Source organism: Serinus canaria, chromosome 3 (assembly GCF_022539315.1).
Source record: "Serinus canaria isolate serCan28SL12 chromosome 3, serCan2020, whole genome shotgun sequence".
Lineage (NCBI taxonomy): Eukaryota > Metazoa > Chordata > Aves > Passeriformes > Fringillidae > Serinus > Serinus canaria.
In genome coordinates, this window is record NC_066316.1 from 7,597,131 (window position 1) to 7,624,857 (window position 27,727).

Here is a 27,727-nt window from a genome sequence, read left to right on the forward strand (position 1 = left end):
AAGGCTGCTGCCAAACTTGGCACTGGGACCAAGGTTTGCCAAACAACAGCAGCAGTGAAGTACAGCCTCAGGATGTCAAGTGAAGGACATTTGAACAGCTCTGCTCAGGATTCTGCTGTAAGATAAATTGAGGAAACTGTCCTTAGTGCACAGAAACCTCTAATGATCTGCCATGGTAGATCATTGCTTTATTACCAGTATTGAAAATAAGTCATGAACATAAAAGCAGCAAGAGAAGAAGTCAGACTGGCTGCAATTATTTCCCCCCCAGTGTTTCTCTCTCCCTCCATGTTCTCCATGGATACAGAGACCAAAGTGTGTATATGCCATGTGAGAATGTAAATCACATCATACAATTGAAATGAATTTTAATTTATGTACAGCAGTCACCGTTCATGGATGTACACAGTCCCTGCAGTTACATTCTTTATAAGGTTACGTCTCCACTGCTCTCTACTGCATCTTCTGATGGAGAAACAGAAAGGAGAGGTGGAATCAAGGAGTAAGGAATGATCAGAGTCATTAAAAATTTGGGGGCTTTGAGCAGAGAATCTCAGAGAGTCTTCTATGAGGTTCCAGAAATAAATGGTGGCAAGGTGTATATATTGCAATTTTATTTCATTCGCTCAAACAAAACGTTAGCATGTAAGAAATTTAAAATGACACAATATGATAAAAATAGCAGAGAATGAACTGAGAGACTAAAAAGAAGGTAAACCTAAATGCATGAAAAGTCAACATTCATTAGTGAACAGCTTCAGTCTTTGATTGACACTTGGTAACTTTAAAACAAGGAACTGGAAATCATTGTGACTGTCTGAAGAGATTTCAGCACCAGCACTAAGGGTTTTACATTCAGTTGGTTTGCGGTTGACTCGGGAGCCACTCGTCTCTAGTGCAGGTTTATCACAGGTCAGGTCACAGTGTTGAGGAAAGCAACGCCCTCCTGGCATTAGGAAGGATCCCTTAAACTGCCCTCAGCTTAAGACATCCATGTACAAAAGCACAGAACCACCACAATATGGTTTTTAAAGGACTTAGTCACCAGTAAGCAAAGTCATCGTAGCTTCTGCAGTTCATTTTCAATACTGAAATCTCTGGTGCAACTGTCAGTAGGTCAGGAAATGTCTACAGTAATCTTTAATTCAATCCAATTTCCTGGAAAGAACCAGTTCTGCAGGTTGGGATTACAGAAAGAATGTGATGTAGAAGCAGCACAAAAAGACAACATCTGTTCCTTTTTCTTTTAAACAGAAATCATGTTAATTGTAGACCAAGGCACAAAACGTTTAGTGCATAAGCCAGTTCCTTGCACAATCTAGAAGTTCAGCCTTTAATTTTGGACCACTTATAGCCATCCATGCTATTCCACTGTGTAACTCCTGAACCCTCCTAGAAACGAATCAAACGTGATTCCTGACAAGGGTAAACATCCTTACTGCTCAAAAAGTCTGTGTAAAACAAAAAGCTACATCAACAAAGATGAAAATGCCTCCTCTTGTTTTGAGAAAAACAGTACTTGACAAGCTTACTATGGATTTTTTCTTTTTAATGCCTTCAATAAATGCATGCAGAAAAGTGATGTTGTTTCTCCTCTTTATTAAAAAAAATAAATTAATAAATGGAGTTAGGCAATATTTCCACTGTCATCTTCCCTTAGAATCTGAACCTAAGGATCAGGCAAAGTTTGAAGGGGAAAAAGATTTCCTAGTGAAGCCTTTCTGAAGCTGTTAAGTGCTGTTTTGCTTTGGGGTCCAGCACTCTAGACCAGTCTGCTATTGAAAGCATCTGTGCCACAAATGGAGCTGCCTGTACTTGTAAGCAAATCTCTCCACAAGTTGTAAGTTAACTTTTCTTCTGGATCAGCACAGATTCCAAAGCAAACAGGGCTTGGAAAAATGGAAAAGGAAAGATTTTGATCCATATTTTTTTGTCCAAAGCACTACAAAGCCAATTTGTAGAATTTCTATTCCACTGAACTTTACCACATTAAAAAACAAAATTAAAAAACCAAAAAATTTACACTCATAAGATTGAAAACCCTGGGAAAGAGAGAGGTATCACCTCCCCTAAAAATGACTCTCAAATTGTTGAGCACAACCAATAGCATATCATTGCTATTTTTCAGGGCTTGCCTCGTGTGGAGCTGTGGGGGTTTTCTTGTTGGTTTTGAGGTTTTTTGGAAAGGAGGGTGGCAGATAAATTAGGAAGAGAAGGGGCCATTTACTGTGACCTGATCATTCTCAGGTAACTCCTGCTGTTCTGTTTCATTAAACAACCAAATAAAAAGGAGACTCAGAAAAGAGTGAAGCAGAGGGTCATGGTGAAAAGGTGAAGGACAATGCACTTACACAGGGGCATCCTCAGCAAGTCAGATGCCTACAACGTTTTTTCTCTCACTGAGAAACAAGTTTGGTTCACCTGGGAGTTTCAGAACCATTACTGGAAGTTATTACTGAATTTCAAATAGAAAACTGAAAAAAGATACAAAAGGATCAAGTACCTGGTTCCATTAACATGGTTACTGATAAAAGTCATGTTTTCCTCATTATTACACATGCATGTAAGATGAAGAAAAAGTGTAGAAAGTAATAAAAATGTGTCACCTTCCCCCTCCCTCTTCCCACATCTTCCTGGGCATAAATTAAGCCTTACAAATGAAAAGGCTACTCTGTGACATGCAATTTCTCTTTTAATTAAAAAGCTGGCTGTGTTGTGTTACATTACAAAATGTCCACATGCATAAATCTAAAAAAAGCCCCAAAATCTACTGTAAATCTACAACATACTAATGATTTACATTTGACTGCTGATTCGCTTTATGTTGAAGTCTTAGATTTGGTAAAGCATCGTAACAATGTAGGAAGGCATCTACATCTTTAAACTCTGGACTGTATTTGCTTTTTTTTTTTATAATTTTTTAATTTTCCTAGAAAATTGCATGAAGGCTAACTAGAGAGGCTTCCTATCATAAAAATCCAAAATCTTGATATGTCATCACCGTCTAGGTCACCCTTACTTACAAATATTGCCCTTCCAAAGCACGTGTCTCCAACTGCTCCTTGTCTCGTGAACCGAACTTCTACACATCTGATCCTTTAAATGACTCATGGAAATATCAGATATGATAGGAAGACAAACCTGAGATACATTTGAAGTACAACAGTATAACTTGCTAACTCCTTCATTAATAAAGAAAACCTCTCTGAAAAGCCTTCCCGAGCTTTTCCCTGTTTGTTTTTGTTTTTTTTTTGTCTCAACAACAAATTCTGAAACATGTGCAATTTTATCTTGACATGAGTAGACTTCAAAGCACTGTGATCTTGTCTGATAGATGTAGGAATTTCTGCATAATCATTACAGTAACTTTAAGAGTCTTTTCCACCCTGCTGTAAAGGTCAGAAAAAAGCTGCAAACTAGGAGGGGAATAGCATTATCACCAGAGTGATGTGTCTGAAGCTTTTCAGAATAGGTTGTTTCTCCCTCCTTCCAAGTGTCTGTCTGTCTGTCTCCGTTTTCTTCTAACAGCTCACAAAACGTAGTCAGTTTTATATCAAGTTAAAGAGTCACATCGGCTTAGTACGAGTCCTTCTATGCAGTGTTGGACTTGCTGAGTTCCTGCCTGATAGCTGCAGAGAGACAGAGACAGGGTTAGCAAATCAAATGGAGTAGTCTTTACTTTAGGGCAGCAAGCTGGAACACACAACTGACCCCCCAAAGCAGGCTCACCCTGCTCTCACAACACGAAGAACCAGCACCTAAGGCAGCCCCATGGGGCTTCAGACAAGTGGCATTATCAACCAGGCACTGCCTTGTTTCTTCCTGGAAAATTTATGTTGAAAAATTATATTAATTTTTAGTTCCCATCTCCAGCAAGCCTGTGGGGAACACCACCATTGGGATTTTCAAAGAGATTTTCATTAATTTTTGTTATTTAAGAGCAGCCTTAGGGCTCTGTTTGCACTCTACTGCTCTAAAAGGCCGTGGTACAACACAGCACAAACAAAATATAGGGAAAAGCACCACATTCTCCTTTGTCCCAAGCCAGCCAGTTCTCTCTACATCATCAGTTGATGACATTCAATATTTTACCAGCAGTGGTATTAGATTAGTATGACTTTTTTTCCTTTCCACACTTTGTTTTGGTACATTCCACAAAGCCAAAAAGAACAAAAAGGCCCACCAAAGTTGTAAATCATACACAGAGTTCTGCTTAAATCCTTTAGGATTATGTTTTCTCAATGATTTCCCTTAAGTACAGAAGACTACAGAGGAAAATAGCTTCTGTTAAAATAGAAATGAAAGCTGGGAGACTTTTTTTCTTTGACTCTTATGTTACAGATCAAAGAGGTAACTGAAAGCTGGAAGCATGATTCTCTTCTGAATATTTCTAGTTTTCAGCAGCTCTGGATTATTTAAAAACAACCCACCTACCACCAGATGATACTAAGGATAACTTCAAATCACTCCAATACAGCATCACTTCAACTCTTAAAAAGACACACTGGTGTAAATGTTCTACTAAAACAAAACCCCCAGGAGAGAAATCCCTGAAACACATCAACTGGTCTGGCACCAGTGGTTTGCCACCAGACAAAGAACCAAGCTGCTTTTACCAATAAATCACTCTCAGGCTACCAATACATTGCATTTATATTTTAAAGCACCTGCAGCTACTCTGAAACTGAGCAGCAGCAGTGAGCAGAGCAATACTCACCATCAATGAGTTCTTCCTTTAATTTTGTTAACTCCTTCCTCATTTCATCTAAAATATCCTAAAATGTGTCAGAGCATAAATAACAGATTAGCAAACAGATCAGTTTTGCCACCTGCAAATTTCTGTGGAGAGAAACCCAGAATTATCCCACTCCAATTCTTCCCATTAATCCTTAACCCTTCTGAGAAGCATAACCCACCCCTCAGCTTCCAGGTTAATCCTCAAAACCTGAGGCATCCCTAGAACATTAGTAGTGCAGGCACAACACAGAACAAACAGTCCCTGGAAGTGCCACAAATTGATTCCTGTAGGATTTATGAGAGGAGAAGGGGTAAGAGTGAGAGAGCTTTGCTACAGGTGAGATGTGATGTGGAATGCAAAGAAGGGAGCTCACTAAACACCCCGAGCCAAGAACTATTCCAAAGGGAAAAAGAAAAGGTAATCAAGGTAATCAAGGTCCCAGTCCCAGTGGAATGTGATGGAATGAAGACAACAGAGGGAAGTGCTGTCCCTGCTTGGTGTTTTTTCCATCCTTTCCTCCAAGCTCCTCCAGAACCACTCACCAGGCCAGAAGCCACTCTAGAACTACCTGTTGAACCAGGACCCAATCCAGAACCATCCAAAACTGATCCACAAACCAACCTAAAGCCAACCACTACCTGGGGACATGGTCTAGAAGCAACTAGAAGTTGCTACAACTGGCTCTAGAATTACCCACCGAGCTGCAGCCTGCACCAGAATCTCTCTCCTCACTTGGGGATGATTGATCCAAACACCACCTGAAGATCCTTCACCTCCAACTCCACAGAGGGAGAATCCTCTACAGGATTCTTCTGCTCTTGAACTGGAGAGCTGCACAAAATGCAGCATTCCTGGGTGCTCTTCCACCACCAAACTTGTGACCACAGGTGCCCATATCTGACATTGAAACATGGTGGTACTTGTTCTGCTAGAGCTGCCCCAAGGGCTTGGGGATTGTTTGGGTACAGAGAAGAGAAGGAAAGGTTTTCCAGGCAAACTGATTTCCCAGTTCCATCTATAATTCCAACACCATCCTGTGTGTGCTGCCTAATGCAAAAGGAGGAACTTTGGGAGAAACTAATGGGGCTGTCTGAGCCTCCATCCTATAGCTCCAGCTCCTAAGAACCCCGACACAGGCCTGGGCAAAAATAAAAACTAGAATTTACTAAATCATTAACTTTGCAACTGGCTGACAAAACAGCTAAAAGCTGATATTGGGCAGCTGCAAGTCCTTCTATCCAACTTCCACAGCAAGCTTTTTTCAAGCATTATCCACATACCTGCTTCAATCTGTCATAATCTAGAGCTTCTGACTGTACTCCGTTGGCACTGGGCTGTCCCGTTGGTGTAGATTTTGGTCTGCAGCACAAAAACACATCCATGAGTTACTGGTTGCTCATTAATACAGGATACATAAGAGATTCCCCCATCAAAATTGCTGACATTTGTCTAACAAAAACATGGTAATAAAAATCAGAATGGAAAACAAAAAGAAATGTTGGGAGTGGGAGGATGGGAAAAATCAAGCAGACCCAAAATACCACACAGAATAGAAAGCAACACCCAAGAATGTTTTCCACACACTGGAAATATTAATTACCATAAGAGTTATTAGTTCAAAACAAGAACTTTCAAAGCAGCAGACAGATTTCGCTGTCAGTGGTTTCTGATTTCTTCATAATGGGCATGAAAAGCTGAATGTAACTCCCTGCTCATTCCAAAGAGGGGCTCCCAAGGAAGCACTCCCACTAATGACTGTGTGCTGATGCTGACTCTGTGAATGCTGAGCAATCACCCTGGGGGATTTTCAACACTTGACGGACCCAAGCAATGTTATCCAACTCCTCTGCAACCTCTATTATTTCATCAGTTGCTTTCTAAAGCTACTGAAAGCAAATGCTGTAAGAGCACCAAGAGTTATCAGGTGACACTTGAGAGAAGTTCTAATGATCTGGACTATGTCATATTTCATGTTTGCTTGTGAAAAACTCTCTTTGAGACATCAAAAACGTGCTTACCCAGACCACCTTGCGTTTTTAACACAGATTCCAACAGAAGGGGGGTTTTCCTGCCTTTCCACTTCTCTTTCCTGATCCCCTCTCTCATTCAAGGGTAATTCAGACCCATGGACTTACAGAGCTGTGAGCAGAGAAGAGCCTGGATGTTCACAGCATGGGTATCAAGAGAGCTCTCCCAAGAGGGAGGAATGTTCTGCTGTTCAAAAATACATTTTATACAATCTTGGCCAGCATTCTCCCTCCCCTACCTATAAAACTTCAAGCCAAAAAGAAGCTGTGGACAAAATTCCTGACAATTCATCTCAGGGAGGGTTTCCCTGATGTTTAGAATTATCACAGTATGTTATTTTAAGGAAGAGCTGAGTATAAAGTAGACTAAGCTGGGTCCTGCTTCATTGCCCTTGTATGTGGCATCTCTGGCCTACACTCAGTGTGTCCCTTCAAAATCCCTGCACAGGAGAAATTCATTCAGCACTGCATTTTTCTGCATTTGTTACATGAGGCTGCAGACAGATTTACTGCCATGAAGGTGGACAGGAAGGAAAAAAGTATTTTATTTCTTTGTTTGTTTTACAAAATCACTACCTTGAGCTTTCATGCATCTTCCCTTACAAGACAGGAGTTTATCCATAAGGAAATTATCCTGTTCTGCTGGTTTTGTTCAGTAAGAGCTGAATGAACCTCACACTAGATTGTCTTGTTGGCTTTTACAAGCTGTCAGGACTATGCTCTGACTTGCTAACTGAAGAAGAACACTCCAAGTGTGACTCCAACAGAAGAGGGTGCACACATCAGAATGCTGGTTTGACACTTGTTCTTCCCTGGGGATCACAAACCTCAGCTGTAACAGTTTAAATGTAAGTTCCCAGAGAGAAACTGCTAATTACTATTCTTGAAACACACCAAAATGAAACACCCAATCCCCAGAGCAAGACAGAAGATGAAATACTGAGTAACTTGATAGTGAAAGAAGCTGGAAAATAGAATTCACCAGAGAACCTACAGTGTGCACTATGCTATGAAGGCAAACCACAGCTCAGGATCTTGTACAGAACTTTTTACATGTTACAGTGCTAAGTTCACTATGGAAGAGTTCCTTGCTCAAAAGCATTCATCAGCTGAGATCTTTGGGCATTGCTGTTTCATCTGGTAGCTGGTATTTCAAGAGTTACTCACAGTTTACACCTGAAATGGTGAGCCCTGACCTGCTCCAGGCAGAACAGCTGATTTTTTCAGATAGTTCACCTACAGTTTCTGATAATTTTCATGGACTGTAGCTCTGTTCCCATGCACTATGGCATGACAGCACTTATCCAACATGACTGAAAAAAATCCTCTTAAATGCAGCTCCTGGCAATGGGTAACAGGCAGTGCCTGCCTTAATGGAAAATCCCAACCAATAGAACACTTTAATTTTTTTTTAATTACTTATGAGTTTAATGTATTAATAAGATGACTTCAAAGAAAAGCTCTGCACTAACTGATTGCTTCTTTTTCTTCATATCTTTAGAACAAAAAGTCAGTTTTATCCACCATAACTATCTACTGCTTCTATCTGTTAAAAATCTCCACAGGAAAGCTTCTTTATGAACACTGCCCCTCAATCTTGACAATGTGCTCCCTTTTTTCTTTCCAAAATGCAAGACATTCTTAACTCAAACACTGAAACCATAATTAGAAAAATTTCTAATCTCAGGAAAATCTAGCTGTGTTCCTCCCCAAGTTATGCTATTTTTTTCCCTTTTTCAGCCTGAATGCAGTTGACATTTAGGCAAACATTAGCAACTGAAATGGAGTGAATAAATCCATCCCAAGGTGGCTAAAGAGCTCTCCCGTGTGGTTTTCCATAGCATTGCCTGACAGACCCTAACACACCTTCAACCAAGCATGCAAAGGAAAGATCTTATCCATGCCAACATGCAGAATACACCACCCAAGATCAGTAGCTAAAAGGGGAACTTTTCATACAAAAAGATTCAGTAATCACCACAACGAGTGCCTTCATGAGAAACAAAGCTGGAATTGGACTCAGTAATTCTGAGAGGCTCTGGAACACATTTACCTCTGGAAAGCTCTCAAAGCCTGGAGGGTTACAATGTCAGTACTTTATGACCACTAGAGAGTGAAACTTAACATCTCCAGCAACAAAATACACGTGATGTTAACCAACTTGTGAATAAATTCCAAGTAGAAACATTAATTTAGGTTTTAAAAATCTTTAATCAAAAAGCAGATGTGAAAACACACCTAGAAAATTAATTCCTGTTCCTCTCTGTCTGTATCAGTTTTGAAAATCTTCTTCTTAGAACACTAAATCCTGGCATATTCAACAGGAATTTGTACCTTTGCAGGTGGAGACTGCCAGAAAACCAGAATTTTATATGAATTCATGCCTGGTTTTTAATCCATCTCAATTTTCCTTTGACACCATCTGCTTTTAACCAGTCCAAAAGTGGCCTCAACTGGACAGACAAAATGTGGGGGAGGAACCTGCTGGTGCACGTGGTGATTACCAACCCATGTAGAAAAAGTCCAACCCTGAACTGGTCAAAGGGGTTGTTAGGAAGTCTCAAATCCCAACAGGATGATACCTGTTTAATGAATCATAGAACCTGTTTTCAGAAGCAAGCAGATTTTTCCATGGAGATTCCCGTCTATTAGGGGGAAAAACACTACCTTTAAAAGCTATCAGAGGTCTTCATTTTGTTCACTTTTAGCACCTTCAACACCAGGGGGTTTCAGCAGATTCAAGAGTTCTACTTGCATGTTTCAGGAAATATTAAAAGCCCACAGCTTAAGTCTTTTCTGTTTGCTCCAAAAAGCACAGGCCTGATTTTAGACAGGACACTAACTAAAAACATTCACTCTGAGTAACAACAACTTCATCCTCTACCTCTGGGGAAGCTCTGAAGAGAAAATTTTGCTGACTTGCCAGTTTTCTTAAGTGTGCTTTGCTTAATCCGTGTGTGTGACTCCCATCCTCCCTGCAGAGGTCAGGAGCAGCTCTCCAGCCCTACCAGGTGAAAAATCCCCTCCTGGCAAAGACAGTGTTAGTGTCCCAAACTGCAGCTCCCCTTGCCTAAACAAAGCTAATTTAACAAGCTGCTTGCTGAGAGAGACTTGGCAAGGTGGCAAATGCAGAGAGTTAAGAAAAATGCAAGGATATTTAAGAGAGAATTCTTCTAACAGCTTCTCCTTCTATGAAATTCTCCTTATCCTGGCAGAGCATGCCATCAACACTGACTAGAAAATGGTATCAGCAGGCCTGAAGAATGTGCTGTGGCACCTTCCAGCAGGTTAGGACAGCACTGGGAAAGAAAACTGACATTAAATAAACACAAAATTCTTATTTTGGATTAGATTATATACCCAGGGAAGCTCACACCAAGTTAAATTCTATCTGTGTTTCCCACTGGATGAATGAAGACAAAAGGTTGATGGAGAGAGTGCCCCAGTAAATCCAAGAGATATCTCAAAAATCCTCTGTACTCCTCTAGGTCAGAAAGCATTTTTAAACAGACCTCAGCAACCTCTGAATTTCACCAGCTGGAAAAAGATCAAAAAAACTGGAAGCATAGAACAGTTTACAAAAACTTACTTCTGTAGAACCAAGACTTCAGAACATCCCAGACTCCCCAGAAGAGTCAGCTATTGAGAGTTGCCCTACTTATTAATCCCTTTACCCTATGGATAAGCAATTTGAGCAGAGTACCTACAGCCAAAGGGCCAGGTCAGCAACTGCCTCGCACAACATGAACTCTAAAATGCTCTTTAGGACTCCTCACACCAATTATTTCTGTGACAAGCTGCCCCTCAATGCCACCTTTTGAAGCAGATCAAAGTGTCAGCACAAGAGACCTTGGTTAAAGAAGGTCAGAGCTACTGGGGAGGAGGGGAGAGGGCAGGGGAAGCCAGGGCCAAAGGTGATGCAGTGTTTTGTTGCACTGACAGTGTGGCAGAGAGAATATCAACACCAATGGCACTTGCAGCTTGACAAAAAACAAAGCAAGCAACCAGAACCATGGCTGCAGACACCTCAAACTCCTGGATTTATTCTAAAAGAGAGAAAGATACTGAGAGTGTTTAGTGTTGTATTTTAGAACTGAAGACACCAAGGGCAACCTCAACTACAAGTGAGGCCACTCAGAGAACAATTGGTTTTAATACTCTGATCACCAAATCTTCCATAGCTGTTTCCAACAGCCAGATTTTAATGGGAATTCAAGGAATTTCAAAAACAGCATTCCCAAGTTGAATGTGTTCTCTTGTTTTCTCTCAAGAATTCAGGTAACTTCCTCAGATTATCAGGGGTCAGAACCCTTTAACCTCTGTGTACACAACACATAGGAATTCTAAATGAACCATAAGCCTTCTGCTTAAAGTAAATGACAATTAAACATACTCCAAAAACTTGCTAAAGCAGCCATTCCACTTCCTGAAAATGCCTTCCAAAACACTCCCTGCCTACCAGAGCTCCAGCTGACAAGTTAGCAAAGATTGGTTGATGCACTGAAGGATGTAAAACATTTCTATACTTCTTCAGGATGGACTTTCTTAGATTGGCTACTGAAAATTGTCACAGAATCAGATCTTACCAAGATAACTGAAATATCCACAAAGGCATTCTGTGAGTGGCAGAGAAATAGAAAGGTCACCTGTTCTCTAGATTTACTACTGAGCATGTGAACTGCAGTACTGAATTTGGTTTCACCTTGCAGGAAATTTCAGACTTCAAATGAAAAATTCAACATTGCTGTAGGCAGATATAGACCTTATTAAAATAAACTTTTTTTGGGTAAAACTTTTGGTTTTACTGTCAAAAATTTCTCTTGTTAGCATTCTCCAAAAGTAAGCCTTCATTCTTACTTAAAACTGCTAAAAGCAGTTTCACAGCAGCCATTTTAAACCCATAAAGATGATCTTTACTATTCCACTCCAGTATCTTTAGCAGCATGTGCAACAAGAACAAATGCAAGGAAAAACCAGCTGGTAGAAAAAGGAGAGTACCTGGAAATAACAGGTGACTTGCTTCCATTCACTGTATTTGTCCTTTCCCAAGGCTTTCTTGTTAGTTCTGGAAAACAGAGTGAGGAGATGAAAAACTGTCTTTTTCCATCCACTGTGTAATTGATGAGAGGAAACTTCAAGCATCTGGCAACTCAAGTCAGCTGCTTGGTGTTTTGCTCTTTTTATTACATTGCTTTAGCTCTTTCACATTCAGCTACCCCTTTGTATTCATCTGTGAATGCATCAAGTGAGAGCATCCTGGAGTGTCACTGCTCTCCCAGCCACTGTAAATGCCATTTGATTCTTGATCCAGCTGGGAGAAGGTCTGGATTTATTTATTTTGGATTTATTTATAGGTATTTATAGGTCCTGGATGGCTTCAGCTGTGAAACATGGAATTCTGTAACCAGTCAGCTGCAAACACTTGAGGAATAGGTTTCTAAGCTAAAGGAGTTCTCCTAAACTCTTAATGATAGAAAATTAATTCAGTGCCAGTTTCAGTGAAGTGCCAGCAGACACAACCTGACACAACTAGAGTATCTTTCAGCAAAAAGAAAGAAGAAGGTTCATTCCTTACACCTGCACAAGTTAAAACAGCCTTTCTGCAGTGTGGATTGTTATTACTTGCTATCATTACTTACTCAGGACTTCAGTGTGCCAGTGATCTTGTCAGTCTTCATATTTGGACCTTGTCTGGTGTGCTCCCTTTCTTTCATATTGCTTAGCTCTGCTAAGCTGGCAAGCAGAGAGGCAGAAAGGCCCTTTCAGAGTCTCAGAGTCTCTTACTGACCAGAAATAAAAATTCCCTGGGATGCAGCTGGATACTGAGAATATCTAAACTGTACAAGTCTGCCAGCAGAGTCTGTAACCCAGCCAAGTGCAGGCTACTTATGCTAGTAATAAGCCTTAAAATTAATTTTATACACCAGTTTTCAGAACTTGTCCTGCCATAGGAGTTATTTTAGCAGGATTTTAGCTATATCCGCAAAACTGAGAAAGTTCTGCCATGGCTGCAGTTTGCTCAAGGATCCCAAGCATTCCTCTAAAACCTGTTCCAGTGATGAGGCTCAGCATTACCAGAGCATCTCACAGCAAGAAACAAAGAAAATTTTCTCAACTGCAAGGGAATGGTCAAATTCTGAATGCATTTGACATTTTTAAAAGGTTTGATGAGGCTTCTTATCATCACCAATTAAAGGAACCACTTCCATCGGTTTTAATTTCCTTCTTTTTGGGCCTGTATTACCAGAAGTGTTCCAAAAGCAGTCATTTTCCCAAGGTTAATGTCCTTTCTGTTTAACAGAATGAAGCAGACTCTCTTAATAGAAGAGGAAAAAAAGGGGTGTGAGTGTGTGGGAAAACCTTGACTTGTGTGATGTCATTGATTTCATTGCAGTCTGACTTCTCTAGATGAGTGCCTGTATCTCAATACTAAGTTTGCCAGTTATTTCCATCTAGACACACAACTCCTAGGAGTCCTTTTTATTCCCCAGCCAGGTGTCACCTGGGTTTGGTTCACACTACAGCAGTGGTTAAGGTCTGCACATCATCAAGTGGCTGAATCATCTAGAGAAGTGCACACATGGGCAAGAAATCAGCAGAGGAAGCTGGAACAGACTGAAAGTTGGTGTATTCATTATCCAGTTACTCCCTTTCTGCTTCCACTGCCTTTTGGGGTGACAGACTGCAGGGTGACATGGCACAGCCCCCTCCTTTTGCAGGTATGCTGACAGTACCTCTTGGCCAACTGCAGAATGTGTAAGTTCTCCTACTGACTGTGTTGGCTACACAGCTCCAAACACTGCCTCTTCAGCAGAGGGATCATGGGCAAAAAATTTCAACACTCCGCATTTATATTCTTTATTCACTTGGTTCTTTTTATCCATCATCTTCTGAACCAGGAGCCATTCTACAGCAAAACCCCAGGCTGTAATCGTGGGAGCTCCAAAATTCAGCAGAGCTGACCAAGATTTATCACTAGATTTTAGCATTACAGAGTCCCAGAGTTCACAAACCTGAGCTACTTACCAGGTGTGCTTGTCGAAGAAACCTTAGAAGATGAAGACTCTGATTCTTCCTGATTAAAATGGAGAAGAGAGGGAACAGGGAGAGAGGAGAGAAGGAGAAAAATAAATCTTTATAATCTGTTAGATTCACAAGAATCAATTTTTATATATATTTAAAACTGTATATAGAAAATGAGCAAGCACTTCACAGAGTAGGGGTTATATGTATATTTATACAGTTAAGTATAAATAATCTCTTGTACACCACTGGAATCTCTCTGATAAGCCTTGAGTATTGAGTAATTAATAAAATTAGATAATTAGATAAAATTAGATAAAATTTCTCAACTCACAGCTTTATCTTCTTTCTGCTCTGGTTCTGTTGATCCCTTTTCAGCAATTCTTCTCCTGTAAGCAGAGACAAAAGTTACCAAGCTCATCATGGCTTTAAGATGGAAGGATGTTGTTTACTGCAATTAAAGACTTATAGAGCCTCATGAAAATTAGTGTTTTAAGAAGTACTTTCAAAACACCTTCAAAGGCAAAGCCCTCCTGCCAAAGCAACTGTGCAATTTGAAGTCTGCATGCCCTCCCTTACTGCTGCACAAAGGCTTACACAGAAGTACTGGATTACACTCAAATAAAAATGGCTATTCATGAAACACGATCAGCCTCCCAAAGCAACCACGAGCTGCTCTCCATCTGATCCTCAGCCAGCTGCAAGCAGGCACCCCAAACCCCACCTGGGTGATGACTAAGCAGATGGAGCAGAGCAGGAACAGCTCCTCACCTCCTGGCCAGCAGGGCACTCATTTCTTCCATCAACCCACTGCCTCCCAAGGGAAGGGGTCCATTTCCACGGCCACCGTCTGTTTTGGATGAAGCAGAGCCTCCTCCTCCTCCTCCACTCGAACTGGAGGAGTCTTCACCCTTCAGAGCACACAAAAAGACAGCAGATGTGCCAACAGAATGAGAGCTGACTTCATGGAACCAGCGAAGTTCATGTGTAAGAAAGGCACATATTGTATTTGCTGGGAATGTCCTGATGAAGGCAGGAATGATGCATCTGACTCCACGTTTTCAGAAGGCTAATTTATTGCTTTTATATTATATTATATTAAAGAATACTATACTATACTAAAGCATACAGAAAGGATAGCTACTCAGTGCTAAAAAGTTAATAATGAAAACTCGTGACTCTTTCCAGAGTCTTGACACAGCTTGGCCCCAACTGGCCAAAGAGTCAAAACAACTCACACCAGAATCCAATGGAACAATTATCTTAAGGGAAAACAATCCCCAAACACACTCCACATGTGAGTACTACACAGGAGAGGCAAATGAGGTAAGAATTGTTTTCCTTTTCTCTGAGGCTTCTCAGCTTCCCAGGAGAAAAATCCGGGGTGAAGGGATTTTTCAGGGAATGCGAATGCTACAGGCACAAGTGCATAAAGGATGGTATGGGCTGGCAGCACACCTTGGAATGCTTTTTTCTTCATGAATTGAGCCTACCCCAAATGCCTTCATATTGCAGTTGACCTTGACCAAAACTTAGGAAGCGGGGACAGGAAGGGGACAAAGAAACCAGAGCTCTATTTACCCGTGAGACTTTCCTAAGTTTGGCTCCAGCGAGTGCAGCTGCTAGTCCAGTTAGAGGGCGATTGTCCTCGGCCACGAATCCCGCTGAAAAGCCAGAGGCTGGCAGGGGGGGAGCCGGAGGGGGCAGGGGAACGGGAGGGGCTTGGCTGGGCAGCGGAGGAGGCGGCGGCGGCGGCGGGGGCGGCCCCGAAGGTGGGAGGGGAGGAGGTGGTGGAGGGCCAGGAGGAGGTGGGGCTGCTACTGAAGACTGAGCTGGGCCAGGGGGCAGGGGAGGTGCAGGAGGAGGTGCAGGCGGTCCTTGGACAACACCTAGTGTCAGAGAGAAAACAAAGAGAAGACATTAAGGATTTAGAAAACAAAGGTCTTGCTTCCATTGAAAGGGTGGCTCTTTTGCTCAGTGTACGAGACATTAAAACTGGTAAGATACTGGGCAAGAAAACACTGAATTTCAGCATGAGAGAAGCATTCTTATATAATGTACTAAAAAAATTACACAGTATCCTGTGAGAGATCAGACAGCTCCAGAGACATTGACATGAAACCCCTCCACTCAGGTTCTGTGCTGCAGCCAAGAACAGCTTTACACCAGGAAACAGGCAGAGGGTAAAGTCAGGCATGAGCATCACAGCAGGAGGAACAGCAGGGTGTGCTCACATGGTGCTGAACAGCATCTCACTGCATTAACAAGCACTGACACATCACCCAAACATCTGAACCCCTGGACTGTTTGAGTGCCAATGCTAATTTCTAAGCTGTATGTAAATCTTTCCTTTAAAACAATTCCAGCAATCAACTTTTACAATTTAATACAAACAGCAATTAGTGAGTTAGAAGACTGACATATTTCAAGCTAATGGGAAGAAGCCCTTCTACTTTTTATTAATCATTCTTCTACTTATTTAAATTCACATTGTTATCCAAATACAAAATGTACTTTGAAAAAAGAATATTCTGATGATCACTGCATTATTATTATTGGAAGAGTTTAAGAAATCTTGACGTAGACAACAGCTCCACACCTCCACAGATCCTACCTCTGTCTCACCAAAACCACCAAAAGGCAGAAAACATACTGCACAACTACCTTTATTTCTAAAGGCAGGAATTTCACATATGAGTCTTCTTGGTTTCCTACTCTGCTACCCACTGCAGAAATTCAAAAGCCTGTTATACCCTCCTGCCATCACTCACTGTCCAAGGGCACACTTTTATTCTGTACTAGAAGTGAGGCCATTCACTGTAATTCCACTCTATTTTCCTGCTCCCAAAGCAGCTCAGACCTTCATTTCAGACAGGAGGATGTAAACATGGTCCATTCTGCATGGCTTGTACCAGGCTGCTTATCCCCCAGGAGTCCCTCTGCCCACAGCTATGGAGCTACTGCAGAGTTCAGTACAAAGACCTACATCTACTAAATCCACCTAAATCTGTTAAATCAATATAAAAGCAGGATCTAGGTTAACAAAGACATGTATTACCATGTAAAATGCATTTCTATCATACTGGTGGAGTGTTCATTAAGGCTGTCACCTGCTTAATCAAACTTTTTGTCCTAAGTCATCTTAGCTGCACTGGTAAAATACTGCAGAAAGATCTGTCTCTCTGTATCTAAATACACACATATATATGTATGTGCACACAGCAATGTATCAAAATACAACCACAGCCCAGAAAGAAATGCTGTAGGTGTCTCACATGGCTTTCTAAATTTGAATTATTCTTCACTGAAGGTCATTTACATGTCCCAAGCCCCACATGTGCTCCTCTATGCTGGCTGCCATTAGGAAATGAATTATCTATGAGCTAATGAAGTGGTAACACCACTTCCCAAATAAACCATGACCTCACTGAAGGTCATTTACATGTCCCAAGCCCCAAATGTGCTCCTCTATGTTGGCTGCCATTAGGAAATGGATGATCTATGAGCTAATGAAGTGGTAACACCACTTCCCAAACAAACCAACAGTGCAGGGCTTACCAAGCAAGAATGTGACCAACTGTGTTCTCAAAAGGCAAGTTCTTAAGAAATCAGGATTTTACTCATGAGAGGCCACGGAACATCAGCTCCTAGGCACGGAGCTCTTCCATTTCCCTTACCCCAGCAGTGCCTGGCATGAGGATCAGTGCAGCCTGGGAAGAAGCACCGTGCTCATGCCTGGGGGCAGTCAGGGCTCTGCCCCTTAGCGCATTAGTAGCAATAACAGAAAGCCTTACCCTGCTGGCTCGGAGCTTCAACCGGCTGAGAGGCCGCCTGCAAGACTGGCTCAGAAGCAGAGGAGTCTCCCAGCACAGAGTTTAGAGAGTTCTCAACAGAGGCAGGGGTAGCTGCAGAGGGAGAAGGGAGAACACTAGGCTTGGATGAGGGAGTCGAGGCATTCGGGGAGTTGGGAGAAGGAGAAGCTTGAGGCCCAGAGAGTGACAGAGGCGGAAAGGAAGGCAGCGGGGGGGGAGGAGGTGGCGGAGGCGGCGTTGGACCTGAGGTAGAAGGTGAAGGAACCGGATAAGCCAGGTTTTCGGGAAGCCCGTTGGGAGCCGTGGGAGACGTGGACGCTTGGGCCACCGCGTTGGAAGCCGACACGGGCAGGACGGGTCTGGGGCCGGCGGCTTTGCCCGGCGGGCTGCTGATCATGACCGGAGGAGACGGGGGCAGGGGGGCGAAGCTGGGCGCGGCCCAGGCCGCCGGCCGGGTGCTGGGAGGCAAAGTGGCCGCGGCGCCCACGGGAGAAGGGGGCCGAGAGCTTTTGTTGACGGGCCGAGGAACCGTGGCGTAATGGGGGAGAACGGGGTGGAAAGCCGAGCCTAGGGATGTAGCAAAACGTGATGCGGAGTGCCTTAGAGGCGGTGTAGGGGGAGTGGAGGTCGGTGGTGCAGAAGTCACTACAGCGTACTCCGGTGTGGCCTCGGCCATTGGCGCTGAGACTGCTTTTGCATATGATGGAGGAGGTGCTGAAGGAGGCTGGCAACTGGAGTATTCAGGAAGTGGAGTGCTATACGGGGAGTTGTCGAAAGATGGAGCTGGACAGAAGATGGAAAGCAGCAGCAAAGGCAGGATAAAAAAGGAGAAAGAGAAAAAGGGAGCTAATGAAGCAACAAAACCAGCATTCGAACAAAATGTAAAAATGTAGACTACAGTTAGTACCAGAGGATTAGGCACAAGTGAAAATACTGTTAGGAAAGTTTTACATATTATCAACAGCTGCTCTTAAATTTTACCAACTCTTTTTGTGCCAACATTTGAATTTACAAGTACGTTCTAGGGAAAGTTTTCTCAAATCCCATCTGTGAGACAGGGTTGAGCAATCAGTCTTTTACCAGCTTTTATGTTCTTCTTTGGTTGCAAACTGCAAGCAAATGTAGTGATCTTAACATTTGTTTCAACTCCACTAACAAAACTCTTACCATAGGCAGCAAGTGTCATCTCTCTATTCCCCAGAAAATGCTGCACAGCAAATGTTGAAAGTACTGGGAATAAAATTATCAATAAAACCCTCTCTGCCCTAAAACGACTTACATAGTATTCCTTGACTTTCACCATGAGCTGACTTATGTAAATTGAGTTTGAGACTGAAGAACAACCAAGCACTTGACTAATGCTCCATTATATTACCAAAATGAGAAAGCTTTCAGTTATCACTGGATACATTTCCACAGGCAGTGCATTACCTTATCTACAAATACATACAACACATTTCACTGAAATGTTACTACAATGATAGATTAAGCAAGGCTTCAGACTGAAAAGCATTTCTCACACTAACATACCTTCTATGTTAACACACTCAACCTGACACCTTTTAGGGGTTTTTTTCCCAACTTATGTGATGACAACACATTTGTTGAATAGAGCAAACAATGATAAGGTATTTAGAAAGTTTAACTCATCACACTTCAACCAATGTTGGAGGTGCCCAAAATGATTCAAGTTCTTCCACGCAACCAGAAAGTATGGTAACGGAGTGAGCAAAGAATGCAAAAAAATTTATCTCAGAATTCATGGAAAATTATGACAGGAAAGTCAAATATCTTGGACTTCTTGCCATAAAAAAAGGGAAGGAATTCCAGCAAAAAGAAGCCTGAAATACTGACTGCTGCTACACAGCTGTACACCCTTGCCATTTGTTGGTTCTCTCCCACTCCTTCACCCAAACACGAGCAGTCTGGTGGTAGAACACGCTCGGGTTTTGAAATTCTTACCAGCATTTGAAATTCTTCTCTCTCTTTCCCATTCCAACTGTTCCCTTTCCAACTGTTCTTGCCGTTCTCTCTCTTGCCTCTCCCGTTCGAGTCGTTCCAGTCTCTCCCGGTCCTGCCTCTCCTTCTCCTGTCTCTCCCTCTCCAGGCGCTCCTGCCGTTCCCTCTCCTGCCGTTCCCTCTCCAGCTGCTCCTGCTCCAGGCGCTCTCTCTCCAGCCTTTCCCTTTCCAGCCTCTCTCTCTCCAGCCTCTCCCGTTCCATCCGTTCGCGGTCCAGCCTCTCCCGTTCCAGCTCCTTCTGCCTCTGCTGCTCTTGCAACTGTCTACAGTGGTGAGAAAAGGAAAGAGACTAAGCTGCAAACTGAAAACCAAAAACATCAGGCAACTCTTCAAAGGACAAGGAGATAAACTAATCAACAATCCTGGCAGCAGCTAGAACAAAAGCACAGCATTCGTACCCACCTGGAAGTCTTAATCCTAACATGCTACTTTCCTGAGCTGGATAATAGTTTTATTATGTTTGCAGTAAAAAGAATCACATATCTGATTTCCTCTTAACTAATTGAACATTCTGAGAGACAGACTTCAAGACGTAATTCACTGCTAATTTACCAACTGATACAATCTTCCCAGTTTGGGATATGGAGTTACATTTGTTCTTTGCATGGTATTTTATACTCAGAGCAGTGAAACAAGCAGTAACACAAATACTCATTAAAAAAAGAAGCACCTCAAATAAATTATGGTTTTTGGATTAACTAGTCAGGTAGAATTTATCCATATTTTATTTTACTCCATATCCATCAAAATGCACACGTGTCCATCCCCACTTGCATCTTAACAGACACACACACAGCTGAACTGGCAACAACATGAGAACACCCTGAAGGCACAGGAAAAATGGACATGGTCAAAAAAATCCAGGGTGCAGCAGCCAAGGAAACACTGCAGGGAGCTGGCAGGGCTTCCAGCTCATGGGAGGCTTTGCAAAGCAAAGCAGAGAGGGGGAAGATGTGAAGAAGGGGAAAACAAGTACAAGGCAGGCAGTGGAAATACCCTAAGGGTAAGGAAAAACCTTGCAAAATTCTCTGCCAAAGCCACTGGGTTGGCTGAAAGGGCTTTCCTGAAAAAAAAAATGCAGTGGGAAAGGCTATATACCACCTGTCTGATCCTTTCTTCTCAACTTGTTCTGTATTTTCTTTAGGGTTTTTTAGGGCTTTTTAAAAGATATATCTTCCTAGTTGGTTAAAATACAGCTTCTTGATTTTCAAAGCTTTTTTTTCTCTTGAGGATAACTCAGTGATGAAACAAAATTAGGCTGATCCTCCTCCCAGCTGTGGCCAGTATGTTCCTGTCAGTACATGACACTGAAAATGCTGCCAGTTTTTGTTCTCTATTTAATTCTTGTTTTCAAAAAAAAACCAAAAAACAAAACAAAATAACATAACAGTTAGAGAGAAAATCTTGCCTACAAAGCACAGAGCCATTTTTTCTGCCATGTTTCAGATGCAAACTGATGACAGCTTCTCAACAAACAAAGCACAGCCAGCTCTGAGCTATAAAGCAGAGAAGAGACCTGAATTTTGACACCTCAAGCTACCAGATGTGGTTTTTTCTATACTATGCCACTGGGCAATTTAATTTGGACAGTCATTGGCAATACTGTGCTGTATATGTAGAGTCATAAGGACAGAATTCTGAAAGGGAAGGGAATTCTGAAGGGAAGGGAAGCTGTTTCACTCCTTTTCATGCCCAGGAAATACCAGCATAACTGCAATCTCCAGCCCATAAACTATTGTTATTGAAATCATCCCATTTTCAGACCATTGGTTTTCCTTTACAAACAAACAAAAAAAAATTTGAAATTTATTTCTATAACCAAATAAGTTTCTCTTATGCACAACAAATGGACTTTTTTCACTACTCATTACCCATCAGAAGCAAAAAACCAGTTCTGCTCCTTCACCATTTCCTCCCCCAGCCATAAACCAAAGCTGTAAGAGCAGTCACTACGAAATCAGAGCTACAACCCAGCTTGTTAAATGACTGACTTTTAGCATCCCAAGTCCACTAAAAAGTCTGCTGCACCCCAGCTTGTTAAATGACTGACTTTTAGCATCCCAAGTCCACTAAAAAGTCTGCTGATTGACCCATACACATTTGGAACAGTAGAGGAGTTCTATAAATATGAAAAGAATACAATACAAACCACAGAAATATTAATTTATTACCTCTAAGAGATATTAAAAATATTGTTGATGCTACATTTTCGCTTGTTCTGTACAATACTAATTTGACTATGTGCTCTTTTTTCCCCTCAGATAAAACCTATTATTAGAGGAAAACAGGGTTTTCATCAAGGCTAACTTCAGCTTGGTCATGTAAAAAATGTAAAAATCCTTTTTTTTTTTTTCCCCATAGTGGAGAGGTGGATGAACATGTTTGTATCTAAAAGTCTCTTCAGAGCAGAAGACAACACTGACAGACTCCAAAGCAGCTTTGTTTATTTTTGTCATTCTTTTGCATCCATTTGCCAGAAATGAGCATATTCTACCCAGAAATGTACACTCTGTTCACCATAAACCTAAAATATAGATATGGCATTTGGGATCATAAACATTTCACGTTATATTTAGTGTATAATACTGGAAGGCATCGATTCCCTGGGTTTAACAACACATCAAGCAACTGCCAGAAAATTTCTTTTGCAGAAGTTCTTCATTTCTTTACAAAAATAGAAGCTCAATATAGGTCACTCCTCACACAAGGGCAGCATTGCCAAGGCTGTTTTGCAATAAGCCATACCAAGGGTTCTGCCATAATTTCATATTTCCATAAGCAAACTGGAAAGGGAACAGGGAGGTGCTCATCATAAAGCTCCTTAATAATATTCAGTTATTTAGGGCAGTGAAGCAGGGCAGGGAGAGGGAAATATCTGCTCAATGAATTTACAAAGTGCTGAACTTTGGGTTGCCTGTGGACCCAGGAGTGAGATATAAGGGTTACAACAACATCCATTCATTGATGTGTCCTGCTCAAAAACTTTAAGCAGATGCTATACATGAGGAAAGGATTATGGAGCAGCACAGAAATAACATCACCCTGCCTCACAATCCCTGCATCCCTGCTCCCACCTCAAAACAGGAAGAAAATCAGAACTGAAAGGATTTTGAGCAGCAGAAAATTGTTATCAAATGTACCCAAGACCTTCCATCTAAAAATAATTTAAAAAGCTGTAATTCTGCATTCTGGGAAAGACAACTGGAGCTCTGAGTGATGGGGACACCCCTTCACAACAGCTGGGAGAAAAGAGTCAATGCAAGAAATGAGAGCAAAGCTCAAAAGAGAAGAGCAGCCCTGCACACCAGGCAGATGAGCTGTGGAACTCCTTGCCAGAGTGATTCAAAGAAAGAGCAGGAAAAAGCCCACAGGGGAAAAAAAACCCCAACCCCAAGAACCATGGGAAATCATTGAGAAAGCAGAAACTCCACCATGCAGAAGCTGTTGAACCAAGGGATGCCCAGAGGATGGAGAGCAGCAGAGGGAAGCATTCCAGGTGTTTGGCCTGGCCCAGAAGGGTTTGTGCCATAACAAAATGCACCTAAGTGTTTAAATTTAGTCTGAGGCAAAAATTATTTCAACTGGCAAGGAACACTATCAAATTATATTGGCCAAAGAAGATGAAAGACAGTGAAATAACCACTTTTATCCACACTGGACCTGAATAACAAAGTACTCATTCTTTAGTAAATATTGACTAAGGCAGTATTTAACTTTTTTTTTTTTTTTTTTTTTAGGGGGGTGGGTTAAGGAATCCCCATTTATTCAGAAAATAAAAGGAATAAACCCAGAAATTTTTGCCAGGAAGAAAGTTAAGCACTTTGCTTACAATACAAAAACTCTGCCAAGAGAGGGCAGCAAAATACCTTGCAAGCATATCTTATATATATGAGATTAAATACACCATTGTTGAGAATGATTTCTCATTATGTCACTGAAGCACCCCTTTGTCAACAAAGAAGGAAAAAAAAGAAGCCAAAACAACCAGCAGAAAAACACACCTCATAACTCACTACACTTCTGCTGTCATTTTAGCAATTTTAATAAACCTTTTGAATGGCAAACCAAAAGGTGCACAGGTCAGATGATCACTGTGCCAGTAATGCAATCAAGTTGCTTTAACACAACTTAATAAGCAAGGAAGAATTCCATAAGCTACACACTAAATCTTAGCAAGTGTTACAGTTGTATCTAAAAAAGATTAAAACAACATTTGATTATTAAAAAAAATAAAAAGGCATTGAATCCCTCTGGCTTTGTTTAGCCAGCATTAGATAGTATAATTTTATTTATTTTGTCAGAGATCAAAATTATATTAGACAAAAGCATGAGCAGATTAAGGAGAGTCATCACACATCAATTAAAGTACCTCTGAATGTCAAGACTGGTGGCTAAAGAACCCTGTGAAAGCAATACCTGAAAATCCTTCAGTCTTAGAAAGCACATCTGGCCACCAGGACAACTTCTGAAAAAGCTAAAGAGATACTCACAATGCCCCAGAGAGCTGTCTTGTAGTGAAATGCTTGTTATGCAAAGACAATGTGATTATTCTCACTATTTTAGAAGTGTGACTTATGAAATGTAAGAGCTAATTTCCATGAAATAGCTGAGCCTGCTGAAGAACTGAACCTGTCAGTCACACACAAGGTGCTGTTACTCATGGTGAGATTCAGAGCCAAGCTCAGAATCTCAGAATAGCTGGGAGCTCCATCACTGTGACTGCTCATGACACTTTCTTTGTGGATTTTAATTAGCTTCATGCCAAAAGCATTTTGGGAAACTTCACTTTGGGGTGTTTTGGGAAAGGCTCTTGGTTATTTTTTTGGTGGTGCTGTTTTTAAATTAGCTTACTTTAATACTGCACCAGCTTTTAAAATCATTTCTCCTCTTGCCCTTATACTTTTGTCCAGTTAAGGAGATACTGGGAAATACAGTCTGAGGATAAAGAAAGAATCATATTTACAATACTAACTTGTGACTTAATATGAGCATTAATCCTGCAGTTCTTTGGGCAGCCAAGCAGCAGGAGCATGACTACATTCTTGAAATAACACTTGGGTTAAAAAAAAAAAAAGCAATGAGCAGAATTAAGCACACACTGTTGCATCCCTGCTGGAAAAAATCCCCCCACATTCTGTGATGGTGACAATGTTTAGAATTTCTCCTACATGACAACTGCAAAACAGAATTGCAGTTAATTTACTTAGGTACACACAAAGCCTTCCTGGATTGCTCTTGATCATAAAAAGGAATAACAATGAGCAGCCCTGCAGTCTCAGCTCCTGTTATTCTATGAAATGAGCCAGCACCACATGCACACTGAGGCCACTTTCCATTTAGCTTCCTAGTCACCCACCACACACACTGGGCTTTGAATGAAGTGGTGCTATCTCAAATTAACACTATTTATTGTTTTTTGATCTGTATTGGGGAGGGGGAAGGGAACAGATGAGGTTTTTTAACTTCTGCTCCTGAAGGTGAATGGCTGGGAGATCCTCTGGGCCTTTGGCTGAAGACCTCAACACAGTCAATTAAAAAAATGGAGCCCTCAGTTAATTCTCTTAAAATATGGACATTACCATACAGGTTGAAGAGAAGACAAAGATCTCAACTAGATTAAGAAACTTCAGTGTTTACTGTTAAACAATATTCTGTTTCAGAGCAGACTTTATAGCCAGAGGGAATCTGTCCTTTCCTGGGACACTTTCCACATCTAAGCCTCCATATCTTTGTCACCTGCAGCAGAGTTACTGGATTTGTGCAGAGACTCCTTCCACCAGAGCAAGGATGCCTCAAAACATGAAGAAAATCCAATGATGTCAAACCCTAGAGCTTCTGTCACAAGGGCACCAAGAGAAAAAAACCTATGAATAACAAACCCAGAGCTGAAACAGTCTGCAAAAGCAAAGAGCTGCCTGCTCTGGCAGGTCACCTTGCTTCCTCAAGTGGAAGTTGTGCTGTACATTCACATAAATCTTCAGGATTCTAACACTAGCTTGCTTTGCTCTTGGCTGTGAGATCAAGCTGTTACATTTTTTCCTAAAAAGATGATAGGAAACTGCACTGAGGAGCCCATGTATCAACCTGAATAACAGAGTTCAGCCACGAACCTGGAAGGCTTCTTGTCACAAAGCCAAATACATTAAAAACAGAGGTATTTCCATGAACAGTACAAAGGCATCTTTGTATCCAAATTCAGGAGGCACTGAGCTGACAGACATTCCAAGATGAACAGAAACTTGAGGTATTTAATTTTAAAACTCACTGTAGAAAACAAAGATCCAAGACAAAGCCTGCAGAAAACAAAATATCTTGAGATATCTTCAGAGCTGACTGAAGTAATTGCTGCATTGAATGAAGAGGTCAGCTGCAGGCTGATAATTCATAATATTTGACAGCTGTTAGTTGTCATTTATGAACACACCAATTTCATATTTCATTCTTTCTTGGCAGAAAAACTGTGTGTCAAAGCAGGGCATCAAATCACTCAAAGATCAATATGAACACTATCCCTGTTTTGTCTGCTGAAAGATACAAAAAGAAGGCAAATGAGGGAGAAAAAAAAATTCAATGTGTATTGAAAGAAGACATAAAAACCATCACTTGAGTTATTAAAAACAACATGGACTTAAAAACATACAATTGAGGGAGATTTTCTGTGTCCCACATGGTGGGTTTTTTGCCTTTTTTTTTTTTGAAAAATACTTTCTTGCTTGCGCTGTTACTTTTTCTAAAATGACAAAGTGTGTCAGAAGAGAGACATAAGGATGACACCCAGAAGGCAGCATGAAGGTTGCCAGACCATTGCTGGCTTCAAGTACTGCAGTAATATTCTGCACTTATTGTTCTGAAAGTTACCATTAAGATATTCAGTACAAGAAATCAAATGTGGTTCTAAGAAAACATTCAACAGTTTTTGTATCTTTCTGTGCTTCACTGGGTTTTTTTTTAAGTTTTAAAGGCAGGAAATCTAGAAATAACTATAATGCTAAATTTTAAAAGTAAATGTATCACATCAGCTACAATTGAAGCTGGGCTCTTCAAAGCAAACCAACTGAGTTGTTCAACCTGGAGCCTCAGTGTACCCAGGCTTTTGGGGCTGCCCTGAGCTCCTCTAACCCTGCCTCCAACTGCAGAGCAACAACCAAGCCAGCAATGTTTGGAGTTTTATTCTCAAATGCTGTTAGCCCCAGCATGTGGGCACAGATAGCATTATCTAATCCAACAGTCACTACTCACTAGAACACATCTCACATGATGGCTCTCCTCCTCCCAGCACTGAGTCACTGCAGCAAACACAGCAGCTGGCTGCACACAGGCTGCACAATGTCTGCCTGAGCCACAAGCACTAGCACCAAATGAGCTCAGCTCCAGCTGAAGCACCTTGTCCTCTACCTTGTGATCACCAGGAACATCTGGACATCCACAGAAGGACATACAGACACAGCCAAGCTACTTTAGCCCTGTGATCACATTACAGGGGATAAAAAGTGCTTTACATTATTGAAGCTTACTTTGACACGCCCGTCTGACTGATTTACATTGTCTACATGTGTCGTTCATCTGTCCCAAGTTATCCCCACACTTTGACCCATTTACGTGTCTCTTTTTGCAGCTTCCCGGATTTTTAATAGTTTAATCCGCTAATCATCTTCTGTACAAGTTCAGGAAAGTGTGTCTGTTATGGCCCTTCAAATTTGCAAGAATTTATCTAAGTAATCAAAATGGAGTACCAGCATTCAACTTGCTCTTCCATCTTTAATATTAAATATTTATTCACCACTCCAAAATTCAGCATTTGAGAGAGAGCAGGAGAGAGCTCTCTCTCCTGGATGGTCACGCAAACCTAGTGAATATTTACAATATCTCAGTGCCTACACATTATGTACCATGGAATGAACACACACCACCCCCCAAATTTCATAATTCATGTACAAAGAGAAAATTACATCCACATCTTGGAAATTTGCAAGCTGTATTGACATCAAACACAGGCAGCCTCCACAGAGAAGAATCTGCACAAGATTGATCTCACAGTCTGAGAATCTTCATAAATAAGAAGTACAGGATGCACCAATAACATAAGCTCAGCAAAACTGATCCATATT

The 27,727-nt window shown here is 41.4% G+C and overlaps 1 protein-coding gene across 5 annotated transcripts in view; it reads right to left on the reverse strand.

Moving 5' to 3' along the window:
• Positions 1–599: 599 nt before the first annotated feature.
• Positions 600–27,727, reverse strand: part of ENAH (ENAH actin regulator) — a 90,433-nt gene continuing 63,305 nt past the window's right edge. For 2 of the 5 annotated variants that reach the window (XM_009093765.4, XM_030235634.2), the window contains exons 5-15: positions 19,563–19,882; positions 17,583–17,693; positions 15,370–15,677; positions 14,560–14,699; positions 14,123–14,177; positions 13,792–13,840; positions 11,764–11,830; positions 9,348–9,410; positions 6,019–6,097; positions 4,718–4,775; positions 600–3,629 (exon numbers count right to left, since the gene is read on the reverse strand). In XM_009093765.4, the coding sequence (XP_009092013.2) occupies positions 3,592–3,629; positions 4,718–4,775; positions 6,019–6,097; positions 9,348–9,410; positions 11,764–11,830; positions 13,792–13,840; positions 14,123–14,177; positions 14,560–14,699; positions 15,370–15,677; positions 17,583–17,693; positions 19,563–19,882 (1,288 nt within the window). In that variant the 3' untranslated portion in view covers positions 600–3,591. The remainder of the gene's footprint in view (positions 3,630–4,717; positions 4,776–6,018; positions 6,098–9,347; positions 9,411–11,763; positions 11,831–13,791; positions 13,841–14,122; positions 14,178–14,559; positions 14,700–15,369; positions 15,678–17,582; positions 17,694–19,562; positions 19,883–27,727) is intronic. The other 3 variants (XM_030235635.2, XM_009093766.4, XM_009093767.4) reach the window with 3 other exon arrangements.